Below are 15,716 nucleotides of genomic sequence, written 5' to 3' on the forward strand. Positions count from 1 at the left end.
TTTACGTCAAACAATGCCTTGTTCTCAGCAGCAGATGTGAGTTCTGATACAGTGTTCTCTGGTCTCTTCTTCCATTTTAAGTGTTCGTTTTGCGGCCCGCTGGGCTACAAAGTTCTTTCTGCTTCCACAGCTCATACATCAACACGTTAAAAGAATTAGAATATGTAAGAACAGATGTAGGTGAGTGCACTGCTGGGAACAGTTAGACTCCAGAAAAGCCATTAGAAAGCATATTCTAAAGGACCAGGCCGGTGTTTGAATACAACATGAACTTTTTCAGGTACTAGAAGGTCCCTGTGGAGAGACTATTTTACAGTTGAAGAGTAAGATTCAATAAGTGGGAACTGTGAAAGGTGTTGACTGTAGCAGGCGTCTCCAATTGATTCAGCTGGAAGGGTCACTGAGCTTTTCTGAAAGCATCACTTAACTGTTCGCATTTTTGCAGGAAAGGTAATTAATTAGTGGCTTGGGAAAAATAGCTAGAAATACATGGCTTAGTCATCTATGAAAACAGATAAAGCAGAGGCCTTATCTAATAGCACATGACTACTTTAATTAACAATTTAGCTCTGCTGTTCACAGAATAATGAAGCCTACTTTCCTTTGGAGCCTCCACACTGCTAGGCAGGCAGCTCGGACAAGCGCTACTTTGGAGCAGCCGATGTGCTGGAAGGCTGGTGGCTGTGCATGTGCTGACTGGCTAGAGCCACCATCATGTTCATACTGCAACCTCTTCTGGGCAGAGGTATAACTGGGAACTTTCCACTTAATGTGGGGTTTTTTTCTGCCCTAAAGCTTCCGAGAACCCTCACAAGGCTCCTCCTTTCTCTCTTGGCCAATTTTAACCCAGTGTGTCTACAATTTAGAAGAAATTGATGGCCCATCACAGTGACTGGATAAACCTCGCTTCTTTAGGAAATGGACTAAAAATGAGAAAAAGCAGAAATATGGTGGCTTTTTTGGTTTTTTTGATGCATACTTACCTTAGACAAATGGAAAGAAAAAATCAAAGGGTAACTTGGCATTAATGGTGGGCCGAGCTTTATAGCCTGGCTCTGCAGGTGAAGAAATATCAGTGAAAAAAACAGAACTTGTTATAGGAATAGTCCTTTCCCTTCCCCAGGGAAGCTGCAATGAAAAGATAAATGGTCATTAGCTTCAGAATTCTCTTTGTACAACTGCTTTGTTTGGACTTGGTTATATATTCAGCTGCTATTCATAAAAAGCTTTTTTCATAAACAGTTCCATGTTTCTTTTCATGAATGATGTATAGATTTTTACTGCAGTGTGTTTTGGCAAGCAGCCCACAGTTGTGTTTGAGTTGGAACAGAAGCTGTTGGGTGTAATACATTCTAAGATGAAGTGCTACCTTTAGATAAAGAGATTAACTGGGTCACTGTCACACAGCTGATACCTAAGCAAATCAAGCTATTCTTTTTATCCTAAGTCCTATAATTTAATTACATACCTGCTTAAATGTGGAGGTAGAGATCGTTGCTGTAACGTTCACTATTCTGGCTTGCGGATTGACTAGGGATCCATATTTAGTCCACTTCACTTCTATTTCAAGTGATACTGGTATTTGGCACGAGCTCTGAAAAGTATTATAAATTCTCTCATTGTCTGACTTGTACAGAAGCAACCACATTAATTATTCATCTTATTAAACTGGCAGAATGCCCCCAGAAAGCTTGCTCCGGGAGGTTACCAGAGCAACTAGGCCATGCCTGTGCCCTGGACTGCTGCTTGTGCAGCCTTGGCTCAGGGGTGTCCCTGCAGTTTCTCCATAGGTGACAAACCGACTCTGTAACTGCGCTTCAGGCAGGAGTGTTCTACCCGAGCAGGGCAGGACTTTGGCTCTTAGTGATACTGCTGAGCTGGCTCTTTTTAGTAGGAAGACTTATTTCAGTGATACTGCTGGGACAGTAGAAAATTCTGCCCTGGCAGAGTTAAGGATTTTGAAACCTACAATCTTAAATATTTTTAGGTTTTTCCTCTTGTACTGTCAAGTTTCTGGTTACAGAAATCATTCACTGTTTAGTTGCAAAAGCATACAAGAAACCTATATGCAAGCTGTCACTGAGGGGATGCTGTCATTCAGCACATGCCAAGCAGCACTGCCTACCACCACTAACATTGACTGCACTGCATCAGGAGGAAAAGAGCTAGTACAGAAGATGGTAAGAATAAATGTAGTGTTTGGGTCACTCAAGTATACTGCTTCTGTGCTTTAAAGGATTCTTGCTATCTTACTTTAACCTGGCATAAGAGCACCAAGGAGAAACTGATTCTGTTACTTCACTCTTTCAACCTTATCTCTTGTGCTTCATCCTAGCTGAAGAACAAGACTCTAAACTGTGGCTAGAACTCATTTTGTACCCCAACATGTTGTCCTGATCCATAACTGAGGTTCCTGGATACCAGCTTGATTAAAAGTAAACCCTGTCTTCTACAGCAAGGGTAAAACTCCTCATCTGTGAATATTCCAGGAGGACTTTCCTCCAGTTTGTTTCCGCATTTTTTTTTCCCCATAGGTCTGAGAAACCTAAGCTGATGCTGCAGTACAGGTACAGATCTTGGGAGAGAGGACTGTAAGAGTGAAGGGGGGAGGTGTAACTTTCACCTGTTCTGAGGTGTGGAGGTAAGTTATCAGCACCCAGTCGAGCACATCCTGGGCTTGAGAATTTCCGAATGAGGCCACATATTCAGGAAAGCTTTGTCCCTTCAGTAAATCTAGGAGGGTCTGAGTCAAAGGCTGGCATCTCATAGATGCAGTAATTCTTCCAGGAGAGAAAAAAAAAGTTAGAGCAAAATCATTGGTTTGGCCCAGTAATAATTTCTCCTTGCTCTCATGCACCGTTCAAGCATTCTGGCTACAGTTGCTAATGTACACTATCTTTTCAAAAGAAAGACCATTGTTAATTAAATGACATTTTTTATAATTAAATACTCCTACAGCAGTATAAATGTCCCAGGACCTGAACAGATCCTAATGGAAAGGGTTGTCAGAGGGTTAAAAGCACTAAATAAAAAAAAAAAAATTAAAAAAAGTCTTCTTACCGTAAATTACAGCCTGACATCATGTTATAACCAAATAATATCGGGGTTCTGGCTCCCTGTGCTGCCAGACAGTCCTTGCTGGATGTACTTTGCAAAATGGTAAATTGACCGTATTTGTTAGAATTCTGAATGATGCCAGATGTAACACACAGTTAAAGGGAAATTCAATACTTTGATGTATATCATGAAGAAAGAATCCTTAATAACATTATTAAAATATATCTGAAAATGCTATAATAGCTCAAGACTCCTCTTACAATGTGAGGAAGCACTAGAGTGTACAATGAAGGTCTAAATCTACCTCACTAAAAAGTCCCAGGAGATTGCAGTCAGGACTGAGTCATTTGCTACTTCTAAAACATAGCCAAAAAAAGCACACTTTTATTAAAGAACAGATACATTTTATACATATTTGTGTTTGTGAAGATGGACCAGAACAACTGCTGCAAACAAAATTTCAACAGGGAAAGGATATCCTTGTGTCCGGAAGCCCGCTCTTACAGGCAGTCCAACAACATAACCAGGATTACCACTGAGAGGAACTGGCTTTGTATTTACCTGCAATGCAAATGTACAGTATTAGGTCTTATCCTCTACTGAAATGGTTGGAAAACACAGAAATAGTTCACTTAGTCAATGATAGTAGTAAGACTGCTCTGTAAGGTTGTAACAGTTCTCAACACTGGGCCAGGCTTTGCTCTCACTGGATACAGTTGTACAGAGTCACAAGATGACTCTTCTAAATGTGAAAAGCGTACTTTGGAGAGCTTTATTGCCCAGTTCTGAAATGCTGCCTCATTTGTGTATCCAGGGCAAGTTACATTTTACCTTGCTGCTAACAATTTTTCTGATTCACATTTATAAGTTTTGTAATTAAATGTCTTTCAACAAGTCATCCGTAACATCTCTAGCAGTTACCTGAGTAAAGCTGATTTCAAAGCTCTGCTGTATTGAAAGTGCTTCTTTGTTAATTGCCCCCAAGACAAAAGAAGCAGCTGCTTCTATTATTTCTCCTGCATCTGTGTAAGTAATGTGATAACTCACCTGAAAATTAAACATTTTAGATATTAATTAGAACAAATACTTAAGAGTATGAAACTAGAAAAAAGGAATTTAAAACTATGTAAGTATTGTTTTCTTTCTTCCTTGCTTAAGAAACATTCAGCTACATGGTAGAGAGATGCTATATCCTCAGTTGTAGTAAGGATGGGCCCAGAAAACAGGAGGAACTGAAGTGCTGCTCAGTTGGTGGCTAGTCATTTTACAATGACTGCCCGTTAAAACACAAAGACCTGCCTCTATATCCAAGGTAGCATGTGCTTTTATAAGCACTGATACTTAGGGACTGATTAGATACTTCCCCTCCAGATGCTGATCTAGCTTTCTCCTACAAATTAAGACACATGTGTTGGAAATACTGCCTATTTATTCTAGTTTGTCACTCATTTCCTGTCTACAAAGGGAGAGAGTTGCGAGAAGAGCAAGAAAAAAGCTGTGGTCTGATCTGACAGACAAAACCATGACATTCACAAAATAGCTGTGTGTCAGCAGATTTACATATAAAGGACATGACTGTTACCAAATCGAGCCACTGATTAGCAACGGTTGGAAACGGATCTAGGGTTGGAGCCTCTTAAAAATTGACTTCTTGATAAACTTCTTCTAAGCATAAGCCCAATGTTCATCTATTTGAGATTAAAAGATGAGATGATTTGCACTGTGTATTCCTCTGTCTCTGCCACCACTGTGCCTGAAGTCATCTTCACCCAAGCATAACGTAGATTTTAAACTCGTGTTATTGTCTGTTATGTCGTAGACACACAGTAATAATAGAAAAGGATTTCATCCTGTCTCCATGTTATGTTGCATATAATTATTTTGTTGCAAAAGACTCTCTTTTTATCCCAAAGTCAGTGTTTTCTCCTGTCACATTTGCTTTGGGGATGTCACAATATATGGAAACTGTGCAAGGCCTTTCTCACATCTTTGTAATTTGTGAATCAGAAATTACTTGATGCATACATGCTTCCCATCAAACATGAGGAGGAAAACAACTGTCATACCTACCCCAAGAACTATATTTATGCACAGTCCACCCAAAATCATAGGAAGCCTGAGGACATCGTTACCATTAAGTAAAGTCCGCATTCCATTCAGAGACTGGACAACTATGGACTGGACAGTAATATTAACCTGAAAAACAAATTCATGAAATTTCTGAATACTGTGTATAATTATTTTTTGTTTATCCTGTATTACTATATTTGCGACCCTGCCGGGTTCTGTTCCACAGAGACAGCAGTCAATAATCCTCTGAACAACTGCTATATTACATGTATTATTGAAGTTCAACAAAAGGTTCTATTTTCAAGTAACTAGAGAGAGTCACTTAAAACAAGAGAGTTTTATAGGAGGGGAATGCATCAGGCTTAAATGTTTGCAGGTAGCATATTATCTTGAAGTTGCTAAGCATCATTACTGATAGCAAATGATAGAAATTTTTTAATTTAAAGATTAAGGATAAGGTCCCTGTTCTGATGAAGTCAGTGAAAAACTCTCACTGACTGTAATTGAGTAAGAATTTTGCCCCTAGCTGTTCCAACTAAGAAGGATACTTACCATCTGACTTGATTTGGGCACCTAGAGGAGAATAAAAGAACAAATTGAAACAATAGCAAAGGTATGACCTATTACAAGTAGCAGTTAAGTAAAGCGTTTAAGGCTTAACTGCTTTGCTTATTTAACTCTCTATCATTACAGTAACTTTTACATCGTGGAAGTGATTGGATATACACTACAGTATCCAGGCAGTGTGAAAATAACTGCTGTTCTTTGTGGCTAGTAGGCAAAATCTTATAGTCCAAGCCTCTTCTTCCCTTGACAGTAACTGGAAAATTTCTTAGTGACTTCCATCAGTTTTCCATCAGGCCTAGCATTGACTGCATTCCCAATAAATACACAGTGCATTTTCCCTTGGACACTCTATTTGCAACTGAGCACCCAGAAACACTGCAAAAGTTTACTTGCATCAGAAACATCACCCGAGACAGGCATCTCAGTTTGTCATGACTGTTACTGTGCATCATATCGTTTGATCTATTGAGGGCGTCAGAGAACCCTGTTCCTATTGCAAAACCACTTGTAACTATCATACACTGCCAGTTTAGGAAGTCTGCCAGGCTGTTCATACCCAAAGAAATGAAGAGCTTTTGACCCATTCTGACAGTAATGAGTCCATAGTTTCACAGTCTCTAAACAAAGAAATGAGAAACAAGTATCCCTCTTGTTATAAATTTCCACTGAATTTTTATGGAAAGGCAGAAATGTCAGACCAAGGTCATCAATCAGGCCTGCAAAATACTCCCACAGAGCACCATTTTGTCAAATTTTTTATTTTTGTGCCTTCCCAATGAGTGTTTGCTTCACATCTTTGGGAAGGGACCAAAAACTGGACTCTGACCATGAAGCAAGTTCTGCAGAATTATGACAGGATACAGAGATCAGTCTGCTCATTTAACGTCATGGTAGAGAACACATTCTTATGAGCTGGAGACCTGAAGGTGATGCAGGTAAAGTCTGTCACACACTGTCACATATTTATATCAAGATCTTGAGGTACAGCTTAACCATCAGAATCAGCTGTGTGAATAAAAGTGCTTGTAAAGATTAGACTTGTCCTTTAGGGAAGCATGCTCTTTCCAACTAGGGTAGAGGGAATGATCACAGCTCCTAAAATTCTATTTATCTGTGACTGGGGTGATGGATTATGTTTCTGTAGGTCACTGGCAGATAGGACGCCAGCCTCACTCCTGCCTCCCACTGACTCATCTTCCCACCAGCCCTGGGCAGGCAGCAGCACGTTGCTTTGGCAGCTGCACAGTACACACTAACCGTAGTATGAGGCATCACAACATTACGAGTATCTATCCTGGTTGAGGGTTCCAAGTACCCCAATGCGCCCTGGGTCTGCTGGACAGGCCAGGGTAGGCAGCAGAGATGAACTGCAACAACTGCAGACCTTCCTATCACTCAAGCTGCCCAGCCTGGCAGTGAGTATGGGCTCATAACGATGGCATTTTCTGAAGGAACTGCTGTACCAGTCCTCTCACCCGGGCTCCCAGCAAGCCTCCCTGGGTTGATGTGTTTTGCCATTTCTTTTGCCGGCAGCTCCATCTGCTGGCACTGGAAAGGCTCCCTGCTTTGCCCTGTGACCACCCTGTCCACAATGCCAAGTCACTTCTCTATTGTCACATCCTGTCTTCAGCTCCTTTTGGGAAGGGGATTTTCCTACAGATCACCTCCAGTATCTATCCAGGCTTCTCCGGTTCTTGCATCTGATCCTTCCTGAATCTCCAATGTACTTTGGACACAAGTCTGACCTCTCCTAACCTGGGGCATTGTAACTGGCAAACAGCACGTGGGTAACATGTTATCTACTGTTCTAGTGAGGAAAGGGAATTAATAATTCAAAAACATTCATCTGCTTGGAGCCTGTGACACATGCTTTTTATTTTCTGGTTCTGCAGCCAGCAAGAACTCTGATTTTGGGTGCACGTGGAAACACTCAAAGCCCTTCTGAGGCAGAGTTTTTTCCACCTCTTCCACAACTAACATTTGTGAACAAGCCTTTGCTGATTTCGATGAGGTCCTCAAAGATCAGGGGAATGATTCCACCTGTGCGAGTGTGAACTACTTAGCGTGCTTTCCTTTATTGTTGACAGCTTTGTAATCTGTGAGGCTGGAAGGGGTCTTTAAGCAGTGACTCACTATGGAGTATTAATTAAATTAATTTAAATATATATATGAATTTAAAACATTTTAATGATGGAGAGTATGCTGTTTCTTGGTGACCTTCAGCTTTTGGAAGGAGCTATCAGGTTAAGGTATCATGTATTTCAGTTTCAATTTTGCATGGATGATTTCTTTGTCGTCTTGAATATCTCTAAAGAGCACTTATTTATACTCAAGACATCATCCTCCACCGCAAAGAGGAATGAAGAAGTAAGCTTAGCTCTGAAAAATAACCACAGATTGGGTTTGGTAGTAGGTTGGATACAAACAAATGTGCTCTCAGCAGGGTAAAAGATCATGTTCTTTGAGGAGCATAAGGAAGGCTTCACACATGTGTGAGATACCTCACTATTAATAACTGAGTCTTGTAAGAAAAGTATATATGTAAAGGATTAAACCTTACAGGTTCTTCTTTACGTACAAAGGTTTACCAAGTCTTTAAAACTCAGACCTCTTAAAATTATGCACTCTGGTAATAGGCTTCTTGGAATAAGCTCGCACATGCATAAAAGCATAAAACTGCTGCCATTGCAGTAAGCATTAGCTCAGTGACACAAGCTTGTCTCTTCAAGAACATTATTTTTATTGGCTAAGCAGAGGACAGTAAATGCTTCTGTTACTGAAGCTTGAAGTAAAAAACATTTCCAAAGACTTTCTGTATAAAAGTCTGTTGCATAGGGAGATATTTTTCCCCAACCCACAATTTAAAAATCCAAATAAAACACCATATCCTTTAGTAAATAGAAGTTACTTAATTCTGGAGATGCAAAAAGATATGTAATATCAATGGTCAGCTATATGAATGTTTTAAATCATACTTACTGCTAAAATGTTGGAGTTGATATAGAACAGCATACTAACTGCTGGAATGTTGCCACATTTTTCCACACTTACTAATCTAGTGCATTTTGTAGCCTGGTTTACTAAAAAACCTGGGGAAAAAATGTCACAAAGTATTACTCAAGGATATTAAAGAGTAATTATGAAAAACAGAAATATAAAACAGTATAAGAACCTCAAGGATAAGCAAAAGTGAAGGTGAATGTAATTCCTATTGCAGATAAGGTTTTATATGAACTATAAAGAATGATACTTTCTTAGATTATCCAGAAATGCTATGAGACAAAATATTACCTTTTAACAATGGAAGCTTAATAAAAGCTAGGAGAAGATTTATGACTTCATTTTTGAGATGTCATAAGATTTTTTTTTTTTCTTTCACAAGAGACTTCAGTTTTCCTATGGTCATCATCATGATTGTTATTATGCCGTATTTAATAACAGTGGGTTTTGGAAAATGCGGGGGGGTGGTTTTGGTTGTGGCTTCTCTCTTTTTCCCCTCCCCCTGCCCCGCCCCTGCAGATTTTCAGGAAACTGGGTGAGAGGTTAAAATGGAGAACTCAAGCTTGCAAGTCTGACTTGACTTGTGTTCAGGCTGTGAAAGGAACCTCATTGTGCCAAAGGGACATCTTACAAAGGTTGCCCAGTTAGGTCTTGCTTTGTGTAATACCCTCTTCCCTCATGGTGTCACCCTTGTACTATTTTGTTAAACCAATTATGCCAAATAGGCTGTTTTGTTGTTGGATAAACACCCCACTAACAAGACTCTCAAGGACTTAACATATCTAACTTTGAATGTTTAACATAGATGCAACACAACATCCAATCTATGTCTAAAAAACCCCCAGAGAAACAGAAGCTATTTGAAAAATATTTGTTCATGCATCTTTATCTGTATTTACATTTGTGTGTGTGTGCCAATGTACTGACTGATTAAGCTCAAGTCAGAGAAGAATACTCTAAAGCAAATAAACTGGAATTCAAATGCATTTTCCAACCTGCAGGATTCGCATCAGAGCACCAAGAGGAGACAACAGGACTAGGCAGTCTTAGGAATGCATCCACTGTCTGTATAGGAACACCATACTGCCAAATAAAACAATATATTCAAGTATATAGGTGTGTTTCAGTCCACAGAAAGTTTTAGAGCATTTAGTAATAGAAGTACTTATTCCCACTATCTCTATCAATGCTGTATACTACTTTATGCATCAATTCTAACAGCTTTATGTTTACAATAGCGAAACAGCTACATATTTTTCACAGATCTTAACAAAAATGTAGTTCACTTTTTAATAAGGAAACACAAAATGCTACACTTCTTATTTTTACATTTCTTTATTTAAAGACCAAATGAAAGTTTCTTTTCTAGAAGAACTGCAATTTTTTAAAAGCAGATGCGAACAATGTTTACTTGTTCTTTTGTAGAACAATCTAATACTAACTGAATCATATAATTATTTACCTTGTATCTATAAGTTTCATTTGCATCAGAAGGATTTTGAGTGTCTGTGTTCATATTCCAGCTGTCAGGCTCAGCACTGAAAGCAGCACTTCCAAACCGTCTAAGCAATTGATCAAAATTCTCAGAAGTAGGCATTTCAGGGGAACTGAAGGAGAGTGCTTGTTTATCTGTCAAAACATTTTAAAAAATAAGATAACTTTTAGGATAAAAGATACATAAAGGATAATATTTTTTACTTTTTTTTAACATTTTTTCCTTCTGGAGTTGCTAAAACTCAGTAAAAGAAAAATACTAATGCAGCTTTTTTTTTTTTTTAAGAAAAGCTTTCTCTTTTCTTTAAGAAAATCTTAATTAATGTATCTTAATTAATGTATCTTAACTCATCATTTCACCCAGATCCATGAAAGCACAAACTTAAACTTAAGGAAAGAGGTAAGTTCCTTTCTTTCAAAATCATGGTTTCTAACAGCATCAGACGTTCCAAAACAAAGACATGCCAATTAGTGTCTACTGTTTCCATGCTAAGTATTCAGATGACTACTGCACTGTCTTAGTTAAATTAAGAGAAGACAGCACTGATCACTTCTTACTTCCCTTCAAGTTACTTCAAAGCCGATCGTAAAGGATTTGTATCCATGGTGTCTATTACATAGTTACAGTAACAGATTGGGAAGGAGTCAGTTTCCCATGAGACAACTTTAATGTGATTTATTGTGGATGCTAAATTATTTATTAAAAAAAAAAACAAAAAGCTCTTTTTTTTTTTCATCAGAGAAGAATAAGACTTAGAGTATGAGATGTTTTAACTCCATAGTTTCACAAGTGAAAGGATTACAACATAAGGACTGGGAGCATACAGAATAACCAGTTTTCTGACAGATTTAGTTACTTTTAATTTTAGTCTGTTTCTGGTACCTAAAGAGCTTATAAAAATAACAGCACAATGCCTAATATCGGCAACAACTCTACTTACAGTTTGTAGCATGAATGCAGAAAACACTGGGATTGACTTGGTCAATTAATTTAAATATCCTTTCTGGTGGATTTGCTTTAACATCAAGTGAATATATAGCAGCTTTCTGACTACAAAGACGGCTGTCACCTCTGCAAACAATAATAATAACATCAATAATCCACTAGAAGTTAGTATTGACCATATTTTAAAGTTCTTTTCGTGTATTGAGGCAGCATCAGAAAAAGCACTAGAGAAATTACTCTTTTTAACACCATTTGTGACTCTTTTTAACACCATTTGTATAGCAATTTTGCCTCCTTAGAAGGTTTATATTGTTTCATGCTTAGCAACAAATAAAAGAATTCTTCAACATGTTTTACCTAGCAGAGGAAACTGAGCAGCAACACGAAGAAAGGTAAGAAACAGACCAGGGGGAAGGGAAGAGCCTGACAGTATAATATTTGAGCTAAAATAACAAGTTGGATGGGATCCAGACGGTGTGAGAGACCACAAATGCAGGGTGCACCACAGGCTATACACAGCTCAGAAGCACTTTTATTTATACAACACAAGTGGGAAGTATGACCTTTAGGGTAACGTGATGGCATGTAGACCAGAAAAAAAGGTCAGTTTTATGAATATTGGAATAATACTCACTTGGGGGAGGGGAGCAGGAAAAAGTCCTATTTGAGATGCACGTGAAAGAAATGGCGGAGTGAGAAAGAGGGAGGTGACACAACCCATCCAACTTAGGAAAAGTATTTGTAGATGTGCCACAGGTTCATCAACAACAGCCCAGAACTGCAGTAGGCTGCACAGTGAATGTGCCAGTTCATACCATGAAGAGTACTGGTGTGTCCTACATGCTAGAAATACAAGATGATGATCCTTGGGAAACTAGCACTTAGGCAGAGTTAAAGCAGTCAAGGACAGATACTGAAGAAGTGAAATGACTTTTTAAGCATGGAGTTAAACCTTGCCACGAAGTGAACCATTTGTTAGTAGGATCACATCATAAATCAAACAGCCTTTTCCCTCTGTTTCAGAAACCACATAGCCTCTCACTTGTGATCAGTCAAGCCCTTTCAGTATCTAATACAATTATGCAAATGTATATAAATCTCAATGTGTAAATAATGAGATTCACAATATTCGTAGGCATTGGAAACCCCATGGATTTTCATGCAAAATTAACATTTTGCACAAAAGAATTTGGGGAAAGAAACACAACTTCATTTTATGCATTTCTAGTTGACAGACAGACTAGTCACCTGGGACAATTAAACTGTCGCTCAGGAAAGCATTGATTAGACCTTTCTGATATCTATAAATACCTATAAATGGGTAGCAGTAGTCATTGTATGCAAGAACAATAAGAAAAGGCAGTCTGGGATGACTGCTAATTCAAATTTCAAAGCACCAAGAATAAACCCCAGTGTTCAGATTAGAATAATTTATGCAGAAGGTGGGTTGAAGAGCTGTACTTAGTGTTCTGAGAAGTCACCAAGAGATTTTTTACATTACAATTTCAAAGTGAGCCTTTGTAACTCCTTTTTGAGAAGATGAAATTGGGTGAAGGTGTTTTCAGATAAAGTGTAAATAGCAAAGAAATAGCTATGGGCATTACTTTATTGCTATAAGGTTACAATTTACTGTTTGTAAAGTGACAGACCAGTAGTGAGGCAGCAGGTTGGGACATTGACTTGTAAAGCTAGGATCTGAACGATGCTCATGCTACTTCATTAAGCCCTGAATTGATCAAGTTTCTAGATGATATCATAAATGGTAATGAAAGTGGTTACTGATAAATTGCTGATGACCTACGGAGGTGGCCAGATGGTCCCATGGTATCAGCTTTCCAGCCACTGCATTGTATTGATGAAAGTCTAAAGATGCATTATGCTTCCCCCAACAGAAGGCATTGCCACCTAAGTGCCCGTAGACAGTAGCACAGTGAGAGAGGAGAAAAGCAAGGAGCACGAGTTTAGAAAAGAGGGAGTAAGTGAATGAGAAACTGGGGTGGGAGGCAGATTTGCTGTTTGACCTGGCTGGGGCCAAAAGTTTACAGGCCTAGTGCAGGTTGGACTGGTGAAAGGGTAGGTAGGAGTTAGGATGGCAGGCAGGAGGGGGGCTAGGAATTGGTAAAAGGAGAAGATAAAGCCCTTACAAACTCATGAAGCAAATGAAACAAGATTTTGTATTTCATATAGTTGTTTATCCACTTACGTGACAATAGGAACTGAACATGTAGTAAAAAGACTGAAATCTGCTGCACTGCAATCAGGGTCACAGCAGCAATTTACATCACACTGTGCCACCAGGAGATCACAAACACACAGCTTGGCAACTGGAGGAGAGATTTAAATTAGAATTAGAATTGGAACTTTACACATTACAGCATGTTCCTTAACACTTTCATTTTTCACCTCGCCTCATTTTTGACAATGGTCAAAAGTCTATAATCAAATTCACCTTTTTTTTTTTTTAAAGTCATTTTTAAAAGCCAACTTTTATCCTACTTAGCAAATCTATTTGGAACACAATAATAAAACCAAGGGCATACTAAAATCTGATAGTGTGTTCCTTGTGAAATCAAAAAAGCAACTTGATTTAATAGGAATTTTGAAGGTATGAAAATATACTCAGCCCTGAATGGGGCGGGGGGGGGGGGGGGGAAGATACAAACAAGGTATGCCTGTCTGCTTGTTTCAGCTTATTGGGGCGGGGGGGAGGAACATTTTGGTAGAGCAGCAAGATGTTTACAACTATTGAGCATGTCCCAGGGTCCAGTTAGATTTTCCTGATGTGCCAACACAACCATAGTTGACTACTTTGGAATTGTTTTTTCTCTCTGTCTTTAGATACTGTGAAATACTGTAATAATACAGAAAGTAATTGCTAGCAATGCTGTAAAGAATTGATAAAATTGATAAAATATATTTGGCAACTTCTTAAAACATTCTCAGGTTAAGTTTATAAATTCAAAGAACAGATAATACTTTGCTGAACTGTTTTTGAGAGTTGCTGTTCTATAATAAACCTAGACGCAAGAATCGCACAGAATGAAATTGAGACCAGCGCTCCATAGGCAAGAAGACTCATTTTCATAACTATTGCTTCTTTTACTTCAACTTGACTGTTGCCCATTTCTCTACGGCCTCCTGGATGCTCTCTGACCATCTGAACAGCATCCAGCTATTTCCTGGAATCTCTGAAGTTCTGACTGTTCTGTCAGCTGAGTTTAGCACTGGAATCCTTAGCTCACCTTGTAAACAAGAGAAGTTTAAACATGGATGATTAGATTGCGTAGCTATGTCTCTGAGATCAGGGATTTAAGTCTCTTTTCCCTAAGGAGGCACACACTTGGACAACATGTTTGATTTGGCAAGTAACATAGGGAAGCTGAACCGATAGCAACAACACTGGGAAATCAAAAGTTAAATAAAAGTACATTTGCCGATTAGAAGACAGTGGGAAACACCCTCTGGCAGCACAGTAACAAAAAATTGTGATCTATATTGCTATAGCACCACTATATATCCACAGAGCTGGGGCTGAATTAGGAGTCTTGGGCAAATCCTGTGCACACCCCAGCTCGTTGTGCAAGTGGAGATCTCTAAGCACGTACATGGGGGCTCTGGGTCTCCTCTGCGGGGCCAGGCTCTGCCCTGTGGACTCAGGGCAGGGTGCTGAATGGGCAGGAGAGCTTGCCCTCTGTCAACGCCAACTCATGGGACTGTGCATGCTAGGATCAGCTTACCCAGTACCCAAAGGCTGTGTAGAAGCTGGCTGAGCCTGCCTTTCTGAAGAGGCTCCGAGCCTTGGCTGGAGTGGGGTGCTGCTAGAGGGGTGTTCAGAGCAGCGCTGCAGCACAGCCCCAGTAAATGCCCGGGAGCCCCAGCGAGAAGCAGAGCACCTGCCGCGCAGGCTTATCCCAGCCCCGGGTGGCTGCAATAGGGGCCGACGGGGGGCCAAGGACCCAGCGACGACAGGAAGCCCGAGAGAGGCCATGGGTGGGGCTTCCCTTAGCCCGGGAAGAGCCGCCGATGCCCCGCAGACCCCGCCCCAGCGGGCACCCACCGTCCGTGACCGGGGCCGGCCCACTGCGGGTCCGAGCCCGGGCGGCAGCGCGGATCTCTGGTGGCGCCGCGGGGCCCGCCGCGCTGGCCCCGGGCTCGGGGGCGGGCTCCACGCTCGGCTCTGCTGCCCGAAGCAGCGGCAAGAGGAGGAGTAAGGCCCCGAGCCTCAGCACCGCCGCCATGGCGACCACTCACCGCACCGCCCCTAGCAACGGCGCGGTTACTAGGAAGCGCGGAGCATCACGGGAAGGGCGTGTTCCGCCCTTCCCCGGAGCATCACGGGAAACAGGGTGTCTGCGGCCGCGGGGCAGGATGGGAAGGGGGTCGGGCACCTCGGGTACCATGGTGGGCGGTGAGGAGAGGGTGGGCCTTGGCGAGGCAGTGCTGTGGCTGGTCGCCATCTCCCGCCTCCCTCTGCCTTCCTCAGCGCAGGGAGGCTTGCTGCGAGGCAGCATGCTGGGCCTTTGGCTAGACGTGGCCTCCTGTGAGGCTGCCTCACTTGCCTAACTGCCCCTACTGTGGTGGT

At 40.7% G+C, this 15,716-nt stretch overlaps 1 protein-coding gene across 1 annotated transcript; it reads right to left on the reverse strand.

The window, feature by feature from the left end:
• Window positions 1-984: 984 nt before the first annotated feature.
• TCTN1 (tectonic family member 1) lies at window positions 985-15,372 on the reverse strand (the record flags this gene model as incomplete). The annotated part of the gene is made up of 14 exons (XM_082007726.1): window positions 985-1,128; window positions 1,469-1,594; window positions 2,624-2,780; window positions 3,061-3,185; window positions 3,493-3,618; window positions 3,979-4,104; window positions 5,128-5,253; window positions 5,680-5,700; window positions 8,674-8,783; window positions 9,690-9,777; window positions 10,157-10,323; window positions 11,130-11,260; window positions 13,338-13,458; window positions 15,192-15,372. The coding sequence occupies 14 exons, from the start codon at window positions 15,370-15,372 to the stop codon at window positions 985-987; spliced, it is 1,749 nt and encodes a 582-aa protein (XP_081863852.1).
• Between the last annotated feature and the right edge of the window lie 344 nt (window positions 15,373-15,716).

The sequence above is a fragment of the Phaethon aethereus genome (assembly GCF_964289735.1).
Source record: "Phaethon aethereus genome assembly, chromosome: 17".
Classification (NCBI taxonomy): domain Eukaryota; kingdom Metazoa; phylum Chordata; class Aves; order Phaethontiformes; family Phaethontidae; genus Phaethon; species Phaethon aethereus.